General features: G+C 45.1%; 1 protein-coding gene across 2 annotated transcripts; it reads left to right on the forward strand.

Moving 5' to 3' along the window:
- Positions 1-4,191: 4,191 nt before the first annotated feature.
- Positions 4,192-24,252, forward strand: PTPN18 (protein tyrosine phosphatase non-receptor type 18). Of its 2 annotated transcripts, XM_027964661.3 has the most exons (15): positions 4,192-4,351; positions 6,637-6,745; positions 7,008-7,084; positions 7,164-7,259; positions 7,365-7,403; positions 19,229-19,297; positions 20,084-20,146; positions 20,363-20,505; positions 20,906-20,972; positions 21,050-21,127; positions 21,217-21,306; positions 21,565-21,653; positions 22,603-22,811; positions 23,229-23,303; positions 23,517-24,252. In XM_027964661.3, exons 1-15 carry the CDS (start codon positions 4,259-4,261, stop codon positions 23,582-23,584), a joined length of 1,365 nt encoding a protein of 454 aa, XP_027820462.1. In that variant the 5' UTR covers positions 4,192-4,258; the 3' UTR covers positions 23,585-24,252. The 2 variants fall into 2 exon arrangements, with proteins under 2 accessions (XP_027820462.1, XP_042099520.1); XM_042243586.2 differs by lacking the exon at positions 21,217-21,306.
- Positions 24,253-25,584: the final 1,332 nt, after the last annotated feature.

Below are 25,584 nucleotides of genomic sequence, written 5' to 3' on the forward strand. Positions count from 1 at the left end.
TAGAGATATTCCCGACTCAGGGATCAAACCCGGATCTCCCGCATTGCAGGCAGACGCTTTACCGTCTGAGCCACCAGGGAATCCAATGAAGATAATGGTGACCTCCTTCAAAAGGCCCCAGGCGTGTACTGCTACATTCAGTGCCCCCAACCCTGCAGCAGGCCACCACTGACTCATACCTCGACTGGAGACTCCTGGACACTCATGGACAAGTCTGGGTCAGTCTCTTGTGGGGTCATTGCTCCTTTTTCTTGGGTTCTGGTATGCACAAGGTTCTGTTTGTGCCCTCCAAGAGTCTATTTCCAAGGGCTTTGTAAGTCCTGGCAGCTCTGTGGTGGGGTTAATGGCGGCCTCCTCCAAGCGGGCTTATGCCATACCCAGGTTTGCTGTACCCAGAGCCCCTGCCCCTGCGGCAGGCCACTGCTGACCCGTACCTCCACTGGAGACACTCAAACCCTTGAACTCATGTTCAAGGTCGGAGAAGCCCCAGCAAGACAGTAGGCTCTGGAGCAGCCACTGCGTGGCGCTGGAGCAGCTGTGAGGAGATACCCCACGTCCGAGGGCTGAGAAGCCCCAGCAAGATGGTAGGAGGGGCGAATTCACGCTTAGAATCAAACCCCATACCCGGCAGAGATGCTCAGAAGGCTCAAATCAACCTTGTGTGTGCCAGGACCAGAGACCCTGCAGAGACTGGTGGCCATGTAGTCTTGAGACACTGGCATCAGCAGGGAAAAACAGGATATTGCCTTAAGGAAAAAACAGCCCACCACCAGGGCATTGTGGTCACTGTGACTTCATCTCTTGTTTGTCAGGTCACCTACAATGGGCCATTTTTTTAACAATACGCCATGAGCCCCTTGTGGACCCTAACAGTGTACACCATATTTTCTTTATCCATCAGTTTATGAAATTTGGTTTCTCACTTTGGGGCTGTTTTGAATAATGCTGCTATGAGCATTTGTGTTCTCTTTAACTTTTTTCTTTGTGATTTATTCTGTTAGGAAATTGGTTTGTCTTGTAGAGTTTCCAGAGTCTGGAATAAAAGCCCTCACAGAGACAGTTACCACCAGTTACTGGTGAATGCAAACTGCCATTTATAACTTGAGTGAGTGGCATTTTTCTGTTTGCCAAATGGCAGACTTGTAGGTGGGCCAATAGGTAAGCCCACCCAACCAAAGGTTCTTAACAGAGAAGAGCAGTGGGAGAATTTTTTCAAATTTCTTCTTCCCTCTTGTGGCCTAGTTAAATAAGGAATTTGGAGAGGAACTTTTCAGTAGGGAATTCAGTAGTCTCAGACTGTCTCCTCACAAGCTTTCTAGGTGAAGGTGGTCTCTCCTGTTTACGATTTCCCCTTTGTAACAACAGCCTAGGCTGGGCTCTGCACAGTATTGTGAAAGCTTCCCTGAGCACCTTCCAGCACCCTGTCCACTTGGCTCTGTTGCTGGCCTCTGAGCTGGCAAGCAGGTGGCAGACTGGCATGTGGGTGTTGGAGTGCCCAGGACCTGCAGGACAGTGCCAGTTGTTCCCACTGCTTGCCTCCAGGAGTGTGTGCAAGAGGGCAAGCAGCAGCAGTGAGTCCCATTGCAAGAACACAGCTTGCAGTTCTCTGGGAGAATGGAGAGGGGTGAGCCACGGCTGCTGGAGGAGGTCTTGCTGGTTTTCCCACCCCCCCACACCCAGTGCCCGAGCTGAGTGGAGGGCAAGCCAGGAGAGTCTGGATGCTGAAGAGACATGGAGGGGTGGCCAGTGTCAGGATGGCAGTCCACTTCACAAGAGCAGGACATAGAGTGGGCCAGGGAGGAAGGTTGGAGTTGTGGGTGAATGTGCACCCAGAAACAGTGAACCATGGCGGAAGCAGGGCAGGTGGACTGAAGTCTCAGCCACTCTGTTCACAGGCCAGATAGGCAGATAGATCCCCAGACAGGCAGACAGACACACAAACCTCTGGTAAGACAGACTTCCAGATAAAGTCCCAGGCAAAGACTACATAGCAAGACAGCCAAACAATGGACAGATTCTTAGACAGGTGGGAAGATGACCAGCCAGGCATGCAGAGAGACCTGTGTCCAGACAGGACACCCCTCCCACCCTGCTTCCAGCCAACGGAAAGACAGAATCCTTCAGGAATAGACAAAGTACCACCACTGGGCAGAGAGACAGTGGAAAGACATCCTACTACCCAGCCAACTATCCAGCCAGATCTTTAGCTTGGCAGACTTAACTCTGCCAGTAAGAAAGACCCCAGCCTATCAGAAAGGTGCTCAGGATAGACAGATGTCCCCTAAACCAGGGGGACAGATAGATATAGACACCCCATCCTGTTGGACAAACACACCTCCAGCCCCTAGTGGAACAGAGATCCCCCAGCTAGCCAGAACCCATTTGCTGCATTAGCTGCCCTGTTTCCTGGTCACCACCACAGATACGCAGGGCTCACTGAGCCTCAGTGTTGCCTCTGCTCTCCAGGTTGACAGTTTCCAGTGACTACTGACATCCAATGACATTCACTACTAGCAGGGTTCAGAAAGCCCATTTGTGATCCGCAGTGGATATTCCTCCTTCACCCTGGTGTCCACTATCCCCAAATGATTGCTATTAGTGTCCATGATTACTCAGGGGCTCAAGTGTCTCTGTGACTCCTCCAATGGACCTCCATATTTTCTCAAAGTTCAGTGATGCTTCTTTATCCCACCACCCTGAGTGCAACAACTGAGTCCTGAGACCATCCAAGAAATCTCAGTGATTACACTGACATTCACTATCGAGCCCTGGTTAGGGGTCCTCAATGAACTTGTCTGACCCTTTTGACCCCTCAATTACTTGGTAAACTAACACTCCAAGTCCCAATGGCTCCCTGGTTACTTTCAGTCTATCACTGACCTCCCAGTAACTGCCACTGACATCTACTGACAGTCTCATGAACGTCGAAGGACCTCTCACTGGCCTGCAATGAACTCACTGATAACGTCAATCCTTGGTGGCCACTACTGACCTCTGAACTTTCAAAGATGACAGTGAGTCAGCAGTGACTCAATCCCTCAATAAGTGAAACATCCCTACTGACCTGCTTTTTGCCTTCTCAGTCACTTAAACAGGGATTGGCAACCTACAGCCTGCAGCCCACCAAAGAAAAAAGACTGACACATGAAATTAAAATTTAAAGTCCACAAATAAAGTTTGGAATACAGCCATGCTTATCCCTTTACATATGACCTATGGTTGCTTTCATCCTGCCTGTCGAAGTTGAGTGGCTGGGACAAGAGCCAGAGACCTCAGTCGTTTAAGAAACAGTTTGCCTGTCTGTGACAACATTCTGATAACTCCCTAATGAATTAGGTTCACACTCCTTACCTCCAAAGTGAAGGATGGGGTAGCTCACCTACACTGAACGGCCCTTGGCAGGGGCCCCTGGCTCCTACCTACTCTCTCCCTTTGTGGCTCCCGGGCAGCAGCTGTCCTCTGGCCTTCTCCCCATTTTCTGAAGACGACAGTATGAGAATGAAAAAAAAAAAAAAATCCTTAAAAGCGTTGAGAACATCTAGATCCCTGGAACCCACTCCCAAAACCTCAATTCTCAGTTTCCTGGAAGTTTTATACAGCTTGAGATTCCCAAATTAGGATGATCCTGGCTCCCTCGGCTCCTCCTGGCCCGACCCAGAAAAAGAAGGAACCTCAAGAAATTTTGTCTTTCTCGCAGCTCAGGTGCCCGGCTGTCATTTCCCCCCGCGGCAACCTCTCCCAACCTCCCTTGGACTCCGCCGGAGCGCAGAGCGGGGTAAGGTCTCCACATAGGGTTTCCCAGTCAGGAATTTCAGCTTCATCTAGGCAGCCGTCTTTACTCACAGCTGACACGCCACCCCGGTTGGGATCCGGATACGTCCAGCTCCCTGGAGGCCGGGCGAGGGCATGTAGCCATCCGCCATGCCAGGGCGTGGACCCCGGGCCCAAGCTAGAGGCGGTGTCCATAGGACCATAGGGACTCATCCAGCCCGCGCGGAGACAAAAAAATTGAAGCGCCGGCGCAGTTTTCTAGCCCCACGCGCAGCCAGGGGAACCTAGCGCCCCCAGTCCGGTAGCCTGTGGGCGGGGCTGGGGCGGGCTCTGAGTGTCATTGGCTGAGGGGCGCGCCCTGTCTGCCGCTGAGCACTCCCATTGGCCGGCGAGATCTGAGGTGGGGCCTGGGCTGCCTTCAGCGGAGTCTACCCCAGCCGAGAGAGCGGAGGTGCAGGTGGACTGCACCTCACTCCCAGGCGGCACCATGAGCCGCAGCTTGGATGCTGCGCGGAGCTTCTTGGAGCAGCTGGAAGCACTAGGCGGCAGGGATGGGGTGGTCTTCGCCGGCGAGTTCAGCGTGAGTGGGCGAGTGTGGACTGCCGAGCTCCTGCTCCTCGCCCTGGACAGTTCGGACCTCCGTCTGTTCTGTGCACCCTGCTGCACTTTGCTTCTCTCTCGGCGTCCAGGGTCGTCTTCTCACTTCGAGATCTCTCTGTTTTTCTCTCCCCAGCACCTCTCTCTGTCGCACTCTCTCTCTCCCTGCCCGTCTTCACCCTCTGCCTGCAGAGCCCCAGAGGGCGAAGTCCACTGCCGGCCCGGGCGGGGCCGCACACGCCCTCGGGTCCCTGCGCGCTAGCTGCGCTCCCGGTATCGTCGGGTTGCTGAGCGAAGGCGAGCGCTCACGCGATGCTCGGCCGCTCCAGGCGACCGGGTGGTCACTGTCCCCACTGTGGTCCTGGGGAGGAAGGGGCTGGGAAAAGAGGAACCAAGAGGCCCCGCTGCAGTGAGGATATGGAGGCCAGTTCTTACAGGCGATGTGGCCTGAGGCTCTTTATCCGGTCTCTGTGGCCTCTGTTTCTCCTAGGGTGAAATGTGACGAAACTGACCTGAGGATTAAAATAGCCAGTGTGGGTAAACCGCGCTTAGCACATCTTGAGCGCTTACTTTATAGGCGGCTTTGCCACTAGTTATAAATAATCCTAAACTTTACAGTGGGGTAGTGCAAGCTATACGTAAGGAGTGCTAATGCAGCAGCGTCGTAGGCATCGCACTGTACAAGTACTGAGATATTTTAAATATAATAACATAGAAACGTGTTAGAATCATATATGGTGACATCTTAAATTTAGAAATGTCTGATAAATATATGTAAGTAATAAATGACTATATATTCATTAAGAACAATAGAAATAGAGAACAGACTTATGAAGTAATTGTATTAATATAAAATATATAGTGTATATGTATAAATATGTCATAAACTATAACTTATACATTAATTTCATAGAACAGAATAAACATGAAAACTCATTTATAAAATGAGCAGTTATTCAAGTTTCTAAGAAACAATAATAAAAGTATACATCTTTATACAAATATAAAATAAATATTATGTATAAGAACTGTGTAATAAATGCAGAATATATAATTTATGCAATATGAAAATGTGCATAATAAATCTAAACATATGATACCCAGGTAGTACATGACATCATATCCATCCAGGTCTGGGTCCAGTTTGGGACAGTGAGCAGTGCTGACAATCCCTATGCAGAAGCTGGGTGGTGAGCAGTGCCAGTTGCTGGAGGCCAGCCTCCTGCAATCTCCTGCGCTCACAAGAATCTTCCAAGGCCTCTCTGGGCCTTGGTTTCCTTATCTACATAGTAGAAATATCCATAGTGGTATCTACTGCAGAAATGTGTCCATGAAGACTTAAATAACCTACCTGATGGGTGTAAGAACACTTAGAATGGTGGCTTGCAGTCACGGTGGCTTGGTAGGTGTTATTTATTATTGTCATGATTATGAATGCCTGGTGATGATGGCAATACTATTCACTGATCATAACAATCTAACAGTATTAAAGCACCTAATAGTATCTACATAAGTAATGTTATACATTTAATTCATATACATTGTATATTATCTTCTTGTGTATCATGTTTGTTATGTTAAGTACATAATATATTACAATTATTGTTCATGATAAGATGTAAATACACACTGAGGGTATGGGGACAGATGCTCAGAGGTCTGAGTTCAACACTCACCCACTTCCTGGGTGGCACTTTCAGAAAGTCACTGACACATGTGGTGCCTCAGCTTTCTTACTGCACAACGGGGAGTCAATAATACCAACTTCGGAGGCACCTTGCAGATAGTTCAATGCCCTTACACAGGGCTTAGCATAGAGAGGGCACTCTGAATGGCTACTGTTATTGAATCAATATTGGAGAAGGGAATGGCAACCCACTCCAGGACTCTTGCCTGGAAAATCCCATGGACGGAGGGGCCTGGTAGGCTGCAGTCCATGGGGTCGCTAAGAGTCGGACACGACTGAGGGCTTTCACTTTCGCTTTTCACTTTCATGCGTTGGAGAAGAAATGGCAACCCACTCCAGTGTTCTTGCCTGGAGAATCCCAGGGGCGGGGGAACCTGGTGGGCTGCCGTCTATGGGGTCGCACAGAGTCGGACACGACTCAAGCGACTTAGCAGCAGCAACACTATCTGGACGCAGCACTCACCTTTCATAGGGCACTTGCCGCATATCCCTTTGAGAGCCTCAGTGTCCCAGGCCTCTGATCTGGCTCCTCTCTTGCTCTCTCTTCCCACCCCCGGGTCTTCTTGCGGTCCTCCCACCAGGACATCCGGGCCCACTCAGCCGCCTGGAAGACGGAAAGCGTGTGCTCAACGGAGGCCGGCAGTCGCCCCGAGAACCTGAGGAAGAACCGTTACAAGGATGTGCTGCCTTGTAAGTTGGGGTGGGGGTGGGGCCTCCGGAGGAGTCGGTGCCCCCACGCTGTGGGATCCAGGTGCTAACCAGGGTCCCTGTGTCCTACTGGCTTCCCAGAACTCTCCCTCCAGGAGCCCTGCTCTGGCTGCATTTATCCCCAGCATCCCACCAGTGCACCCTGATGGGATCCCCCCAGGTGTGCCGTCCCCTGCTGGCTTTCATCTGGGAGGCCATCAGGGCTGTCACCCACAAAGTCCATGTTTCTCACTTCTGCTGGCAGACGATCAGACACGAGTGATCCTTTCCCTGCTCCAGGAAGAGGGACATGGCGACTACATCAATGGCAACTTCATCAGGGTCAGGCTGGGAGTCAGGAAAGGGGCAGAGGTGGTGGAGGTGACAGCAGAACCTCGATAGTGAACTTAGACTTTACCAGGGTGCAGACGGAAGCCAGGCCTACATCGCCACGCAAGGACCCCTGCCTCACACCTTGCTAGACTTCTGGCGCCTCATCTGGGAATTTGGGGTCAAGGTCAGCTTTGGGGGAAGGGGAGGTGTGGCCAGTATTCTGGGTCCTCCCTTGGCCCTGATAACTGCACCCCCTAAACTGATTCTCCTCCCTTACCCCTATGTCTAGGTCATCCTGATGGCCTGTCAGGAGATGGAGAACGGACGGGTAGGTGTGCTCAGCCTCTGGAGTGCATGTCCTTATGCAGGAGACAGGAGAAATCTCACTAGCTCTCCCCTGATCCCATGACTCAAGGGACGGGTTCTTGGAGTGACCCCACTGTAGCTCTGCCAAGCCCACTATTACTGGCTTTAATTTTTTAAATGATCATTTTCCTTTTATTCGTGTGGTTCATCCTTCCAGTGTTGGCAACCCTCTCCTGCTGGACTTCCTGCCCCATAGACCATAAGACCCTGTAACTGTGGCTTCCCCAGTACAAGTCTGATGTCTTTCCCCATGTTTCTCCCACTTATTCACTATGCTCCGACCACTGGGGCCTTTGTTCTGCCTCGAGTCCTATGTTCCGTCTGTTCCCTCTGCCTGGGACATTTTTCCCCTTGGGCTGCTGCATCACCACCCTCAGGTCTTGGCTCAAATGCTCCTTCCTCAATGAGATCTTCCTGGACCTCACCCCATTTGAAACTCCCACTCTCCTTCCCCGGTCCTACTTTCATTTTCCTTCACAGTTCTTAGCAACTTCTGAATGAAATATAAGATAATCTACAAATGCATTGTGTATATTGTTTATTCTGTCTCCCTGAGTAGAAGCAAAGTTCCAGGAGAGCAGGGATCTTTGCTTTGCCCATAAGTATAAATTAGTTACTCAATAAATGTGTATTATCACTGAAGGCACATGGTTTCTGCATCCTGGCCGGCTGGGATAGCTGGCTGATCATGGAGTCTATGCAATCTATAGTGATGTACATTTTTCATCTCTAATTTTGGTAGTTGTGATATCTTCTCTCCTGGCTATTGGGTCTGGCTAGAATAAAGAATCAAACTTTTAACTGTTGTACTAAATCTGTCCTGCTGCCTGTTTTTGTAAATAAAAATGTATGAGAACATAGTCATGCTCATTGGTTTACATAGGGTATACATGCCACAATTGTCACGTTCAGTAGTTGCAAGTTAAGTAGACTGTATGGCTCCCAAAGTCTAAAAGATTTATTATCTGGCCGTTTATAGAAAGTTAGCCAATCTCTGGGCTAGAGGATTATTAGTTTTATTTTTTTCAAAGAAGTGGCTTTGAATTTTATTCATTTTCTCTAATTTTAAATTTTTATTTCATTAATTTCTTTTATCTTTATCATTTCCTTTCTTCTGGTTTAGGTTTAACTTGCTTTTTTCTAGTTCTTTAAGCTTAGATAAAAGATTTGTGATTTTTATCATGTGTAAGTAACGCCATTCATTTTTCTCCATACACTGCTCTAGCTACATTCCATAAACGATGTTGTCTTTTTTTTCCAGTTAATTCAACATGTGTTCTAGTTGCCCTTGTGATTTCTTCTTTGACATGGTATTTGACTATAGCTGTGGTTAATTTCCAAATATTGGGGACTTTTCCATATATCTTCCTGTTATTAAATTTCAGTTCCATTGTGGTCAAAGAACAATTTTATATTATTCCAGATGTATTGAAACTTGTTTTGTGGCCATGAATACGATTTATCTTGGTAAATGTTTTATGTGCACTTGAAAAGAATTTGTATTCTGCTTGGTTGAGTATTCTATAAATATCAGGTCAAATTGATTGTGTCTTTTTGAAAGACACTTTAATATTTTATATCTTTATTGTATCTTCATTGGAAAAGACTCTGATGCTGGGAGGGATTGGGGGCAGTAGGAGAAGGGGACGACTAAGGATGAGATGGCTGGATGGCATCATGGACTCGATGGATGTGAGTCTGAGTGAACTCCGGGACATGGTGATGGACAGGGAGGCCTGGCGTGCTGCGATTCATAGGGTCACAAAGAGTCGGACACAACTGAGTGACTGAGCTGAACTGAACTGAACTGATAGATCTTTACTGATTTCTTTTCTCTAAATGTTCTGTCAGTTCCCAACAGGAGTGTTGAAACCTTCAACTGTTTTATAACTGTCAATTAGTACAAGCTTGTGAATAGTATTACTCAAATTGTATTATTCATATTTTTTTGTCTCAGTTCAGTTCAGTCGCTCAGTCGTGTCCGACTCTTTGTGACCCCACGAATCACAGCACACCAGGCTTTCCTGTCCATCACCAACTCCCAGAGTTTATCCAAACTCATGTCCATTGAGTCAGTGATGCCATCTAACCATCTCATCCTCTGTCGTCCCCTTCTCCTCCTGCCTTCAATCTTTCTCAGCATCAGGGTCTTTTCAAATGAGTCAGCTCTTCGTATCAGGTGGCCAAAGTATTGGAGTTTTAGCTCCAACATCAGTCCTTCCAATGGACATTCAGGACTGATTTCCTTTAGGATAGAGTGGTTGGATCTCCTTGCAGTTCAAGGGACTCTCAAGAGTCTTCTCCAACACCACAGTTCAAAAGCATCAATTCTTCGGTGCTCAGCCTTATTCACAGTCCAACTCTCACATCCATACCTGACTACTGGAAAAACCATATCCTTGACTAGACAGAACTTTGTTGACAAAGTAATATCTCTGTTTTTTAATATGCTGTCTAAGTTGGTCATAACTTTTCTTCCAAGAAGTAAGCATCTTTCAATTTCATGGCTGCAATCACCATCTGCAATGATTTTGGAGCCCCCCAAAATAAAGTCAGCCACTGTTTCCACTGTTTCCCCATCTATTTGCCATGAAGTGATGGGACTGGATGCCATGATCTTTGTTTTCTGAATGTTGAGCTTTAAGCCAACTTTTTCTCTCTCCTCTTTCACTTTCATCAAGAGGCTCTTTAGTTCTTTTTCACTTTCTGCCATAAGGGTGGTGTCATCTGCATATCTGAGGTTATTGATTTTTCTCCTGGCAATCTTGATTCCAGCTTGTGTTTCTTCCAGTCCAGTGTTTCTCATGACGTACTCTGCATAGAAATTAAATAAGCAGGGTGACAATATACAGCCTGGACGTACTCCTTTTCCTATTTGGAACCAGTCTGTTGTTCCATGTCCAGTTCTAACTGTTGCTTCCTGACCTGCATACAGATTTCTCAAAAGGCAGGTCAGGTGGTCTGGTATTCTCATCTGTTTCAGAATTTTCCACAGTTTATTGTGATCCACACAGTCAAAGGCTTTGGCATAGTCCATAAAGCAGAAAGAGATGTTTTTCTGGAACTCTCTTGCTTTTTCCATGTTCCAGCAGATGTTGGCAATTTGATATCTGGTTCCTCTGCCTTTTCTAAAACCAGCTTGAACATCAGGGATTTCACGGTTCATGTACTGCTGAAGCCTGGCTTGGAGAGTTTTGAGCATTACTTGACTAGCATGTGAGATGCGTGCAATCGTGCGGTAGTTTGAGCATTCTTTGGCATTGCTTTTCTTTGGAATTGGAATGAAAACTGACCTTTTCCAGTCCTCTGGCCACTGCTGAGTTTTCCAAATTTGCTGGCATATTGAGTGCAGCACTTTCACAGCATCATCTTTCAGGATTTGAAATAGCTCCACTGGAATTCCATCACCTCCACTAGCTTTGTTCATAGTGATGCTTTCTAAGGCCCACTTAACTTCACATTCCAAGATGTCTGGCTCTAGATGAGTGATCACATCATCATGATTATCTGGGTCATGAAGATCTTTTTTGTACAGTTCTTCTGTGTATTCTTGCCACCTCTTCTTAATATCTTCTGCTTCTGTTAGTTCCGTACCATTTCTGTCCTTTATCGAGCCCACCTTTGCATGAAATATTCCCTTGGTATCTCTAATTTTCTTGAAGAGATCTCTAGTCTTTCCCATTCTGTTGTTTTCCTCTATTTCTTTGCACTGATCGCTGAAGAAAGCTTTCTTGCTATCTCTTCTTGCTATTCTTTGGAACTCTGCATTCAGATGCTTATATCTTTCCTTTTCTCCTTTGCTTTTCACCTCTCTTCTTTCCACAGCTATTTGTAAGGCCTCCCCAGACAGCCATTTTGCTTTTTTGCATTTCTTTTCCATGGGGATGGTCTTGATCCCTGTCTCCTGTACAATGTCATGAACCTCATTCCATAGTTCATCAGGCACTCTATCTATCAGATCTAGGCCCTTAAATCTATTTCTCACTTCCACTGTATAATCATAAGGGATTTGATTTAGGTCATACCTGAATGGTCGAGCGGTTTTCCCTACTTTCTTTAATTTCAGTCTGAATTTGGTAATAACGAGTTCATGATCTGAGCCACAGTCAGCTCCTGGTCTTGTTTTTGTTGACTCTATAGAGCTTCTCCATCTTTGGCTGCATATGATATAATCAATCTAATATAATCAATATAATCAATCTAGTGTTGACCATCTGGTGATGTCCATGTGTAGAGTCTTCTCTTGTGTTGTTGGAAGAGGGTGTTTGCTATGACCAGTGCATTTTCTTGGCAAAACTCTATTAGTCTTTGCCCTGCTTCATTCCACATTCCAAGGCCAAATTTGCCTGTTACTCCAGGTGTTTCTTGACTTCCTACTTTTGCATTCCAGTCCCGTGTAATGAAAATAATAGTCATTATTACCTTATTAGTTTTACCTCTGTATTATGTGCTTATGTGTTTAGTGAAATATGTACTTATCACAGTGTATGGTCAAATACTATTATGATACCATTTCAGGTAAAATGTGAGAACTTTACAACAGCATATTTCAATTTTCTCTTTCTATGCTTCAGGCTATTGTTGCCACAGGTTTAGTTCTAAACTTAAAATATACTACACAACATACTGCTATTATTTTCATGTAGATTAAAAAAAAACTTTATTGAGATATAATTCCTCCATCTAAAGTGTGCAGTTCAGTTGTTTTTAGTATATTCCTGAATCACACAACCATCACCACAATAAATTTTAGAATATTTTCATCACCCCATAAAGAAACCCTATATCCATTAGCAGTCATACTCCATTTCCGACCAAACTACATCCTAAGCAACTACTAATCTATCTACTCTGTTAGATTTGCCCACTCTGGACTTTTCATATAGCTGCAATCATGTGACACATTGCCTTTGGTGAGTGGCTTCAGACACTAAGGTAGTGTTTTTCAGATTCATGCATAGTGTAGCATGTATTGGCTGAGCCACCAGGGAAGCCCATGTCAATACTTCAGTCTTTCTTGTTGCTGGATAACATTCCGTTTTATATTTCCATGGCTTGGTCAGCAAAGGATCCGCCTGCAAAGTGGGAGACCTGACTTTGATCTCTGGGTTGGGAAGATCCCCTAGAGGAGGGCATGGCAACCCACTCCAGTATTCTTGCCTGGAGAGTCTGCAAGGACAGAAGAGCCCGCTGGGCTGCAGTCCACGGGGCTGCAAAGAGTTGGACATAACTGCGTGACTAAGCACACACAGCACAATCGCTTTATAAACTTTGAGCTATTTCCGCTTTTTGGTGATTATGAATATTGCTGCTATAAACATTCATGTGCAAGTTTCTGTATAGAAGTATGTTTTCATTTCTTTTCAGTATATACCTAGAAGTGGAATTGTTGGGTCATATGGTAAGCTTTATTTTTAACCTTTTGAGCACCTGCCAAACTGTTTTCCAGTTTACATTTCAACCAGCAATATATGAGTCTTCCAATTTCTCTACATTTTTAGCAAAATTTGTTATTTTTGTCTTTTTCATTATAGCCATCCTGTTGGATGTGAAGTAGTATTCATCGTGTCTTTCTTTTTTCAGTTGTGGTAAAATATACATAACATAAATGTTGCCATTTTAATGATTTCAAATGTACAATTTAGAAACATTAAGTACATTCACAATGTTTCAAACCATTATCAATATCCAATTCCAGAACTTGTTCATCATACAAAACAGAAACTCTATCCATTTAATAATTACTTCCCGTTTACTCTTCTTGTAGCTCATGGTACCCTTTATTTTACTTTCTGGCTTTATTAATTTGCCTATTCTAGGTACCTCATCTCAGTGGAATCATATAATACCTGTCCTTTTGTGTCTTACTTATTTCATTTATCATGTTTGCAAGGTTCATCCATGTTGCAGAGCATATCAAAATTTCATTCTCTTTAAGGCTGAATAACATTTTGTTTTATTTTTGTATCACATTTTGTTTATCCATTCATTTGTTGATGGACATTTGGGTTGTTTCTACCTTTTGGTTATTGTGATAATGCTGCTATAAATATTAACATATAAGTATCTGTTTTGAGTCCTTGTTTTCAATTTTTGGGGGTAATAGAATTAATTACTGGATCATGTGGCAATGTTGTATTGATTTGTTTTGTTTTCCACAGTGGCTGCACCACTTATATTCTCACCAACAATGCACAAGGGTTCTATTTTTTTCAATACACTCACCAAGATATATGTTACTTTTTGTTTTTGTTTTTTAGCCATCCTAATGGGTGGGAAGTGGTGTCTCATGGTTTTGGTTTGCATTTGCCTAATGATGTGGATTTACCAAATATCTTTTCATGTGCTTATTTTTCCATTTGTATGTCTTCTTTGGACAAGTATTTGTTTAGTTCCTTTACCATTGTTTAATTGGATTATTTTTCTTTTTATTATTGGAGAATTCTTCTGAATACAAGTCCCTTATCAGTACATGATTTACAAATATTTGTCTCATTGTATGGGTGTCTTTTCATTTTCTTTACAGTGTCCTTTGAAGCACAAACCTTTTATAAGTTTGAAGACTTCCAGTCTATTGTTTTGATGTACTTTTGGTGCTGTTTCTAACACGTCATTGTCTAACCAGAGGTCAAAAAGATTTACTCCTATGTTTTCTTCTAAGTGTTTATGCTTAGGTCTCTGATTCATTTTCATTTTGACTTAATTTTTGTATATGGTGTAAGATAGGGGATCCAAATTCATATAGATATCCAGTTGTTCCAGTACTACTTGTTAAAAGACTGCTCTCTCCACTGGATAGTCTTGGTCTTTTGTTGAAAATCAATTGACGAGCCATACATGTAAAAGTTGATTTCTGGACTGTCAATTCTATTCCATTGATTGTAGTACTATACCAGTACTACAATATATGTAGGTCTGTAGTTAAGTGTTGAAATCAATAAGGGTGAGTCTTCCAAATTTGTTCTATTTTCAAGATTGTTTTGTCTATTCTTGGTCAGTTGCTGTACAGAAGAGTTAACATAGCAAGCGTAAGTGCTTATGCTTAGAAAGGCCTTCCTGCAATGTTGGCTCTTAACTGGAAATCCGATTTCCAATAAGAGTGGTCGACTTTGCTAAAGTATTTATATAAGCAATGTGTCTAAGTGACAGCAGGTTTATATGATACCTGCTTTCCTTCTGAAGTTTTGGCCCATGCTAGTCAGAGGTGCCTACATACCACAGAGTCCCCCAGTAAAAATCTTGGGCACTGAATTCCTAAGGAGCTTCCCTGTGGACATTTCACATGTGTGGTCACAACTCATAGCTGGAGGAGTTAAGCACATCCTAAGTGACTCTGTTTTCTGCAGACTTCACCCTGTGTGCCTTTTCCCTTTGCCAATTTATTCTGTATCCTTTCATTGTGATAAATTGTAGCCATGAGTACAACTCTGTACAGAGTCCTGTGAGTCCTCCTATTGAATCATCAAACCTGAGGGCAGTCTTGGGTATCCACAACACATTTATTAATGTTAACATATTAATTTTAAGATCAGCTTGCCAATATCATCAAAAAGCCTAGGATTTTGATAAGGATTGCACTGAATCTATCAATTCAGGGTAGATATTGCAAACGAGTTTTCTTTACATGAAAATACAATTGATTTTTCTGTATTGATTTTGTATTCTGAACCTTGCTGAACTCACTTTTTACCTCTAATATAGTGTATGTGTGTGTGTATTCTTCAGGGTTTTTTATATATGATTTCTATAGAGCTTTCCCAGTGGCTAGAATCTGCGTGCAATGTAGGAGATCCAGGTTCGATTCCTGGCTCAGAAAGATGCCCTGGAGAAGGGAATGGCTACCTGCTCCAGTATTCTTGTCTGGAAAAATCTGTGGACAGAGGAGTCTGGCGGGCCACATTCCATGGGGTCACAGTCGGACACAACTGAGCGATTAACACTTTATCTAATATCACTTTTATATATAACATCATGCTGCCTGCAAGTTGAGATAGTTTTGTCTTTTCCAATCTGGGTAACTTCCCTTTGTTTCTTCTTCCTTCCCATCTTTTTTCTTTCCTGTCCTTTTCTTTCTTCTTCCCTCCCACCTCCTCTCCTTTCTTTGCTTCTTTGCTTCATTTCTTTTTTCCTAATTGCACTGGTTACAACTTCCAATATGAAATTGTTCAGAAGCAGAAAGTGCAAACATCTTTGTCTTGTTCCTGATCTTAAGCACAAACCATTCAGTCTTTCAACATTAAGTGTTAAGTTACCTGTAGGGTTTTTTTAGATACTTGTTGTTGGTTTTGCTTTTTAATTTGAAATGAGGAATTTCTTTTCTATGTCTAGTGCTTTTCATGTTTTTATTATGTATGAAGAGGTACTGGATTTTGTTCATTTTTCGGCATCTATTGAGATGATCATGTGTTTCTGTTTTATTTTCTGTTATTATGGTATATGACATTGATTGGCTTTCATATCTTGAACCAATCTTGTGTACTGTGTATAATCTTTTGTTAATAATTCTTCTGTCTATATTCTTGAGATGTTGAATAGTTTTCTTGTGATATCTGTCTTGTTTTGATACCAGAATAATACTGGTCTTATAAAATATTCCTTTTTCAAATTTTTGGAAAAATTTGTGAAGGATTGCTATTCCTTCTTTTTTTGGTAAAATTCACTAGATTATCTTTTAAAGATGTTAAAAATGAGAAATACCTTTTGTGCTTAGCTACCTACTTACTTTTTTTCTTTATTCTTCATCCCTTTGTGTAGGTCATAATCCCACCTGATATCATGTTTCTTTTGTATAGAAAGCTTACTTTTTTGTTAAAGAAGAAATCAGAATTTTATTGATTTATTTTGGCCTCACCATGCAGCATGTGGGATATTAGTTCCAGTCCAGGGATCAAACCCATACCCCCTTCAGTGGAAGTGCAGAGTCTTAACCACTGGACCATTAGGGAAGTTCCTGAAAAGCTTACTTTAATATTTCTCATAGTGCAGTTTTGCTTATGATAAAGTCTTTCAGCTTTTTTCTGAATTTTTAATTTTAGCATTTTTAGGGCATAATACCATTGACCTCTGGCTTGCAAGCTTCTGACAAAATTCTGCTGTCATTCTTATTTCTCAAATTTAATGTCTTTTTGTGTATAATGGTTTTAAGATTTTTTTTTCTTTATTGTGATTTTTCAGTAATTTGATCATGATCTAACTTGGTGTTAATAATCCTTGGATTATTCTCCTTATGGTTCATTGAACTTTCTGGGTCTGTGGATTCATAGTTTCATGAAATTTGGAAAAATTTCCAGCTATTATTTCTTCAAAAATAGTTTCCATTTTCCCCTCTCCTCTCCTTCTGAACTCCAAGTATACATACATTGGGCCACTTGATATATTTCCACAGATATATGATTCTGTTAGTTTTTTTCCTCCACTTTTTCTCTCTCTTTTTCACTTTTAATAGTTTCTATTGCTATGTCTTTGTGTTCACTGATCTGGTATCTAATCTGCTATTTAAAAAAATTATTTATTTATTTGGCTATGCCAGATCTTACCTGTGGTACTCAGGATCTTCAGCTGGGTCTAGTTCCCTGACCCAGGCCCCCTGTGTTGGGAGATAGAGTTTTAGTCACTGGACCACCAGGGACGCCCCTAATCTGTGATTAGACAGTGAGTTTTTTTCATATTCTTTTCCATTATGGTTTATCACAGGATACTGAATATAGTTCCCTGCGTATATAGTAGGACCTTGTTTATCCATTCTATATACAATAGTTTGCATTTGCTAATCCCACACTCCCGATTGTTCCCTCCACATCCCTGTTTCCCCCAGTAACTACAAGTCTGTTCTTTGTGTTTGTGAGTCCGTTTCTCTTTTGTAGATAAGTTCATTTGTGTCAGATTTTAGATTTCACATATAAGTGATATCATATGGTATTTGTCTTCTCTTTCTGACTTAGTATAATAATCTCTATCATACTGAAATTGGCATTATTTCTTTTTTTATGGATGAGTATATTGTGTGTGTGTATATATACATACATCTCCTTTACCCATTCATCTGTCAATTGACATTTAGGTTGTTTCCATGTCTTGGCTATTGTGAGTACTACTACTATGAACACAGTGTGCATGTATCTTTTCAGATAATAGTTTAGTCCAAATATATGCCCAGGAGTAGGATTTCTGGATCATATAGCCACTCTTCTTAGTTTTTAAAGAACCTCCATACTGTTTTCCATAGTGGCTGCACCAATTTACATTCCCACCAGCAATGTATGGGGGTTCTCTTTTCTCCACACCCGCATCAGCATTTGTTATTTGTAGACTTTTTACTGATGGCCATTCTGACTAGTGTGAGGTGGTACCTCATTGTGATTTTAATTTGCATTTCTCTAATAATTACCAATGTTGAACATCTTTTCATTTACCTTAGACAGTGAATTTTTTATTTCATATATTTTATTTTTCCTCTCTAGAAGTTCCATTTAGGTCTTTTTTATATCTTTTTTTTTTTCTATCACATTCATGTTTTTCCTTCTCATCTTTGAACGTATTTATAAAAGCTGTCTTAAAGTCTTTGTCTGCCTTTTTCCTCATCTGTATTAGGTCTTTTTCTATTGACTGACTTATCTCCTGGGTGTAGGTCATATTTTTTGCTTCTTTGTATGTCTAGTAAATTTTTATTGGATGCTTAATATTTTAAATTTTACACTTGCTAAGTTGCTTGGGTCATGTCTGACTCTTTATGACCCTATGGACTGTAGCCTGCCAAGCTCCTCTGTCCATGGGGATTCTCCAGGCAATACTGGAGTGGGTTGCCATTTCGTCCTCCAGGGGATCTTCCCACATCTCTTATGTATCCTGCATTGCCAGGTGGGTTATTTACCATTAGTGCCACATGGGAAGCCCAAATTTTACACAAGTATTGATAAATTTTAGATCTTATTTTGCTTTAAAAAGGAATTTAAAAAAAAAAGTGTTGGAACTTTTTTTGGAAGGCAGTTATTTTTGGATATTTGATCATTTTAAGGTTTATTTTTAAGCTTTTTAGGGGTATGTCTAAAGAAGCCTTTATTCTAGAACTGAGTTCATTCTACTTACTAATGTGTGGTGTCTTGTTCCTTACTGAATGCCCTTTTTAATCAATCAGGTCTCCACTCTGGCTGGAGGAAGTGTAAATTATTTGTTCCATTGTGAGCTCTAGGAAATGTTCATCTTATAGTTCCATAGCTATTATGCTTTCATGGAAAGTTATTCTTTCCTAGCTTCATGGGGTTTCATATCATATGTGCTCAGACTCAAGGGGACCTCATGCAGACTTCTGGTGTTCTTTGCTTTTGTTTGCATAGTACTGCTCTTTCAAGAACTCTGTCTTGGCCTCCCTGAGCCAAGATTTCTGGTTTCTCAATGAGCGGAATCATCAGACCCTTCATGGTCTGCAGCCTGGTTACTGCCTCTAGGCAGTAACCTTGGGAACTCATAGGGTTTCACTCCTGTGTTTCCCTTTGTTCAGTGATCACAGTCCTGCAAATGCATGTGGACCAGTGTCTGAAAATAGTGGCTCATACATTTCTTTCCAGGGTTTTAGGTGCTTACAGTAAAATATTCTGGACTGTCTTGCTCCTGCACAGTCAGAAGCTCACATCTCCACTGAGTCTGTGTTTAATCTGATGAGACGCTGCTGCTCTCTGTGCTTCCACCAGCAAGCTGGGCTGTTCCAAGGGGTTGTAAACATGTTAATATGAACTCTTGAGGCAGACTCCCCCTCTTCAGTCCCTGCCCTTTTCCCCTTGTTTTTTGCAGAAAAAGTGTGAGCGTTATTGGGCCCTACAACAGGAACCACTGCAGATTGGGCCTTTCTGCATCACTCTGGTGAGTTGGGGCAGAGGTGGAAACAGCACTTTACGGAAATCTTGGATTTTGTCTTTCACAGAAGATTCTGAGTGGAAAGCTTTTGGGCTGGGCTTGAAAGAATGAGCAATTTCCCCACAGTCCCCATCACACTGCAGGGAGCTCTCTGGTATTAGCATGCAAATAGTCAGAACTCATTATACACTGATTTTGCATTTTAACTACTATCACGGTTATCTCTGTAAATATAAATGTACCTGGTTAGGTTCTTAAAATTCTTATTTCCCTTACCATTTCAAAAGAACTCAGAAAAATCTCTCATAGGTTATAAAAACAATTGGTACTGATAAATACAAGCAAACTTTTGTTTTAAAACAAAAGACATTTCTTTCTTTCATTGTAAATGAGCTTGTTGGAACTAGCTCATAGTTTCTCTTTATCCCTTATGTAAAATGTTTCCTTCACAGAAGTCATGGGGGATATTTAGACTAAATGAATTTTTAGGAATAGGTGTTTTTTTTTGGGGGGGGGGGTGGTATTGGGGAGGACTGTGTTGTAGGACTTGCAGGATCTCAGTTCCATGACCAGGCACTGAACCAGGCCATAGCAGTAAAAGCCCAGAATCCTAACCGCTAGGCCACCAGGGAACGACTTTTTTAAAATTTTAAATCAGAAATGCAGTTTCCTGAAAATGTGTCTTTTGGTCACAAAGAGTCGGACACGACTGAGCGACTGAACTGAACTGAACTGAACTGGCACCTGTGATCATTTTTCTCTGCCCTCTTCCCACATGCCCCATATCCACAGACAAGGGAGATGTGGCTGAATCCAGACATCACACTCAGGATCCTGCAGGTCACCTTCCAGAAGGTACTGAAAGGGGAGGAGGAGACTTCCACATAGTGAGAGCTTCCTGTCTCTGCTTTCTTATCTGTAAAATGGGCATAACAATAGTACCCGTCTCTTTAGTTATTATCTGTTTCATTTAAATAGAAGATGTGGAGAATAGGGCTGACATGAAGTAGTTGCTCAATATATGCTTTTCTTTCTTTTTTTATTCTTTGCCTCTCATTTTCCGTGTTTCAGGAATCCCGCTCAGTGTCCCAGCTGCAGTATATGTCCTGGCCAGACAGAGGGGTCCCCAGCAGTCCTGACCATGTGCTTGCCATGGTTGAGGAAGCTCGGCACCTCCAGGGATCTGGTTCCAACCCCCTTTGTGTCCACTGCAGGTTTAATAAATGGGCTTTATGGGGATCTGGTGAGACAGAGGGGATGGTAGTTGGGGAGGGAGGCAGGGAAGAATAGTGCAGGACTTGGAGCCAGTCTTGCAGTTTCTCGAATGCCTATTTTAAGAAAACTGAGGCCACACTCGTTAAAGTTGCAACTGAAATTGTCAGTATTTATTGAACACAGACTGTCTGCTGGGGAATAAATACACAGCTGATGCTAAACAAATATCAGCAATTAAAAAGTTTTTCCTTTCAAATTATAACCTGGGATACTGGGAACCAAAAAGTGCTGCAGGGGCCCCTCCATTAATTAAGTCCTTCACCTCCCACCCCAAATGTCCCCTTTAAAATGGGTTGCAGGAAGGCCCTGGTCGAGCTCATTCTGATTCTTGCTTGTCAGTGCTGGCTGCGGGCGAACAGGTGTCCTGTGCACTGTGGATTATGTGAGACAGTTGCTTCTGACCCAGGTATGAAGAGGGCATGCGCGTGAAGTGTGCATCCTGTGCCCACAGCTCCTTCTCATGTGCCCGTCTCTCTGCCCTAGATGATCCCACCTAACTTCAGCCTCTTCAGTGTGGTCCTCGAGATTCGGAAGCAGCGGCCTATGGCCATACAGACAGAGGTGTGAGCAGGGTCTCCCCATGCCAGGGACACATCCCTCTTACTCTTCCCTTCTCAATGACCTATCTTCCCCTCTACCCACTACCCCAGGAGCAGTACAGGTTCCTGTACCACACAGTGGCTCAGATGTTTCTCTCAGCGATACAGAATGCCAGCCCTCATTACCAGAACCTCAAGGAGGTACCAAGGCCCCCTTCCAACCCTCAGAGACCAGGACCCAGAGCAGAGGTCTATGGCCACCACTATGGCAGCATCTAGCCCTTGGACTCCTTCCAGTAGCAGGGACGGACTCTGATATCTACCTTTGTCATCCTCCTTGCTTCCTTATCAGAGTGTCTCCTCTTAAGCTGCCCCCACAGAGACCACAGGGATCTCCACTAGGAGCCTGGACAGTGTCCTCTGAAGCCTCATGCCCTTCCCCTCCTGTCTTTCCTCCAGAATTGTGTCCCACTCTACGATGACGCCCTCTCCCTCTGGACTTCCCAGACCCTGAATGCCATCGCTCGCCCATCCAGCGGAGTCCTTAGGTACCTAGCCCCATCCCTGGAGTCTTCCCTTTCCAGTTTCTTCTTCTTGGTGGCTAGCCCTTTCCTCACCCTTGAAACACTGGCACCATCCTTGTCGTTCAGTTCACCAAATGTTCACCAGCCCTTTCTTTGAACTGAGCTCTGGGAACCTTTCCGAAGATGATTCTTTAATACCAGAGATGACACTGTCTCTGCCCCTACCCCTACATTCCGGTGTCAGTACTTTCTTCATTCCCCCAAGTCATTAATTCAGCAGATATTTCTTGATGCTGCCCAACTGTCAGGCCTCATGTCCGGTGCGGCAGACTTCAGCCCTTGGTCTGAGACCAGCTCTTCATTTTGACACCTTCCCTTCCTTCCCTTTGGAGAAGGCAATGGCACCCCGCTCCAGTACTCTTGCCTGGAAAATCCCATGGACAGAGGAGCCTGGTGGGCTGCAGTCCATGGGATCGCGAAGAGTCGGACACGACTGAGCGACTTCTCTTTCACTTTTCACTTTCATGCATTGGAGAAGGAAACGGCAACCCACTCCAGTGTTCTTGCCTGGAGAATCCCAGGGACGGCGGAGCATAGTGGGCTGCCGTCTACGGGGTTGCACACAGTCGGACATGACTGAAGTGACTTAGCAGCTTCCTTCCCTTTAGATGTCACTTCCTCATTCATTTATTCAATAAACAACTACACAGAAATGACCACTCCTCAATAACACCTCGTCCCATTCACCTGCCAGCTGGGCCCTTCCTTCCTCCATCCATCCAACCTGCTGGGCCCTAGGGACACAGAAACGAGACCCCCTTCTCCAGAGACCAACCGCCTCCATCTCAGTGCTCCTTCACTGCGAGCCGCCTCAGGCGGGAAGGAAGCCGGTGGTTTGCTCGCGCAGCGAGCTCCCTCCCTCCCCCGCCTAGGCGCTGCAGTTTCACTTCCTCCCCGCCCTCCCCACCCGCAGGAGCATCTCGGTGCCCGGGCCTCCGGCCCTCTCCATGGCCGACACTTACGCGGTGGTACAGAGGCGTGCGGCCCCCGTGGGCACCGGGGCAGGCGCGGGCGCGCGGGCGCGCAGCACGGAGGACACGCCGCTCTACAGCCAGGTGACGCCGCGCGCCTGGCGGCAGCAGGCGCGAGCTGAGGACGCGCGCGGCGCGCAGCCGGGCCGCGGTAAGTCTAGGAGGCCGGGGGCGGGGCTGGGTTGGATCGTCCCCCACCTGTTCCTGCAGATCCTCTCTGGCCAGGTTCTGGAGAGCCTGGAGGCCGCGATGACCTCCCCTCCCGCCAGCTCGAGTCTGGCCGGGGCACGCCCTGGAGGGCTGAGGTTCGGGCTTCCCTGGCCATGCCTCTAGGACTGCTGCCTGTCCTCAGGTCACGCCCGGAAGCGTCTCGGGCCACGCTGTGGTCTCTGGCCCCGCCGCAGTCTCTGACCCGGTCACCTGGTCTGGGCAGAGGGCTCCGTCTTGGTTACGCCCCTGGCCCCTGGGCCCGGACCTGCGGCCCCCAGCCAGCCTTCTTGCGCAGGGAGGATGCCGGAATTTGAAGGGCCGTCTGAGTTGACCTGTTCGGGTGGTTTTCTGCCCGCAGTTCCTGTTGACGAAAGCGTGGCTGGGCCTGGCGCCTATGAGGACGTGGCGGATGGAGCTCAGACTGGTGGGCTAGGTAAATCAGATAAACTCGGTTGCTGGGGCCGTTTGCAATTGCGACGGGGATGGGGCGGGTATGGTGGCAGGGGACTCACATCCTCAGAGCCCTGTGGACGTGGCTGCAGCAAACAAGGAGGGCCTGGAGGCCTGCGAATAATTTTCCACCGGTTGCCTTCCTATCCACACCTCAGCTTCTTTTATGAGCCTTATGGTGCCCTTCCTCTTCCAGGCTTTAACCTGCGCATTGGGAGGCCTAAAGGACCCCGAGATCCGCCTGCTGAATGGACCCGGGTGTGAGCGCTGCACCCCTGCCTGTCTGTTGCTCCACATGGGTGCCTGGACTGCTGAGGGTCATGCTCTGCTTTATGAAGTGTTGGGAATGGGGGTGCTGGGCTGAATAAAAATGAACGTTTCTTAGCGTGGAAGATGTGGGGCTCTGCCTTAGTTATTATAGCATTCAAGGCACTGAAACCATGTTCAAGTCCCTGTGTCCTTATCTTTTGAAGTAAAATGCTGACTCAAGAGTTAATGATTTGGAAATGTGAAGATGCAGAAACAAAGAATAGTTGTTGAGCTAGGGAACTGGTAACAATTTAGACTATAATTCTGCCACATAGTAGAATCACTGGACTCCCAGTTTCCTGAAAGGGATAAAGACCTGACGCACACACACTCCTAAGCTGTGTTTATAGGAAGCAGACCCCCGCAAGATAAAAACTTCTGACAACAAGAACATCGACCCTAGACTGGTGCAAGCAGAGGCTGAAGATGCTGAAACTTCACCTTGATGCCAACCAAGGATTGTCCATGAGCTTGGTCCATGATCACCCCCTGCTCCTTGAACACTATAAAACCCCTCACTACCCCCTCTAGGGTGGGTCACATGGTATTCATGGCATTAGCCCACTGTGGCCCCCTTTGCCTGGCAAAGCAATAAAAGCTATTCTTTTCTACTTCACCCAAAACTGTCTCTGCATTTCTGTTTGGCACCAGTAAACAGAGGCCAAGTTAGCAACACCATGAGACTTGGGGAGGTAGTTGGGTGATGATGGCTAGTGAGGTCACACTGAGCATACTCAAGAATAAACTCAACCCTAAGGGTCTGGTAGGGGCCCCCATTGTGAAGGGGTTGATGGATAGATAGGCTTCTGGAGACCACCTGAAAGATTGGTTCATTTCAGTATCTGAGACTCCCTCACTCAGACATTCAGCTTACAACACAAAGAGATGGATGGACCCTCATCCCCCACTACCATTCAGACAGATGGAAGCCATGCGTAACAACAGCCAAGCAGACTGATTTCAGACAGACAAGTAAGGAGATCCCCAGATGGGTAAGCAGATAGAATTCCAACCTGGAGAGGCAGGCCATTCCCCTTGACAGCCAGAGCTTCAGAGGGATAGTCCATTCCCTGGGTAGACCTCCAGTCAGGGAGAGCGACACACCAACAGTCTTAACAGACCACCCCGTGCAAAAGACATCACCAGACAGACCCTCTCCTCCGGCTAGGTTGCTAGACAGACACCAGGCAGACAGACCCTTGGCTGGACAGACTCCCAGGCAGCCATAAACAGATCCCCAGCTGAACAGACACAGATGTCCTCTGAGTTAGACAGGCCTTCAGCTACATAGACCTACCATGTGGGCAGACAGACTGATAGGCCTAATCACATGGACTCCCAGGTAGCCAAATGTACTTCAGTCAGACAGATACCAGCCACACAGACCTTTGACTGCACAGACACTTCACCTAGCCAGGCAGACTTCCAACTAGGCAGACAAGTGGACAGACTTTACCAGCTCACCAACTGTACAGAATCCGTATTTTGGCAGACAAATCGATATATCTCCTGCTGGGAAGACAGCCAGGTGGACTCCCAGGTGATCAGCTGGTCAGATAAGCAGATAGAAAAAGCAACAGGAGTCAGATGGACCCCTCCCCACTACACAGACCATCTGCCAGTGGGACATACACTGCAAATCCTTCAGGTAGTTGGACTCCCTGCTAGCCAGATGGGCTCCTAGCCCTCAGATACATAGGATCCCTTTGGTTGGATGGACCCCTAGTTGGACAGATAAGATTCTCAGCCACAGTGAGACACCATCCTCAACCAGAGAAATAGATGGATCCCAAAGCACCTGGCCAGCTATATCCCACGTTAGATGAAGAGACCCCAGAACCAGACGAACAGGTAGACTCCCATCTGGACAGATGAAAGGATGCCAACAAGTCAGACCCCTAGCTGTTCGCACAGGCTGCTAGCCGCACAAGCCCTAGCCCTTGAGCTGGACAGCA

The sequence above is a fragment of the Ovis aries genome, chromosome 2 (assembly GCF_016772045.2).
Source record: "Ovis aries strain OAR_USU_Benz2616 breed Rambouillet chromosome 2, ARS-UI_Ramb_v3.0, whole genome shotgun sequence".
Taxonomy (NCBI): Eukaryota; Metazoa; Chordata; class Mammalia; order Artiodactyla; family Bovidae; genus Ovis; species Ovis aries.

Bases quoted from the DNA above. Each gene is read 5' to 3' on its own strand.
- PTPN18 (XM_027964661.3), top strand. From the start codon at position 4,259: ATGAGCCGCAGCTTGGATGCTGCGCGGAGCTTCTTGGAGCAGCTGGAA. The intron at 4,352-6,636 runs GTGAGTGGGCGA...TCCTCCCACCAG, and splicing joins TCTTCGCCGGCGAGTTCAGC to GACATCCGGGCCCACTCAGC. The intron at 23,304-23,516 runs GTAAATCAGATA...TTCCTCTTCCAG, and splicing joins AGCTCAGACTGGTGGGCTAG to GCTTTAACCTGCGCATTGGG.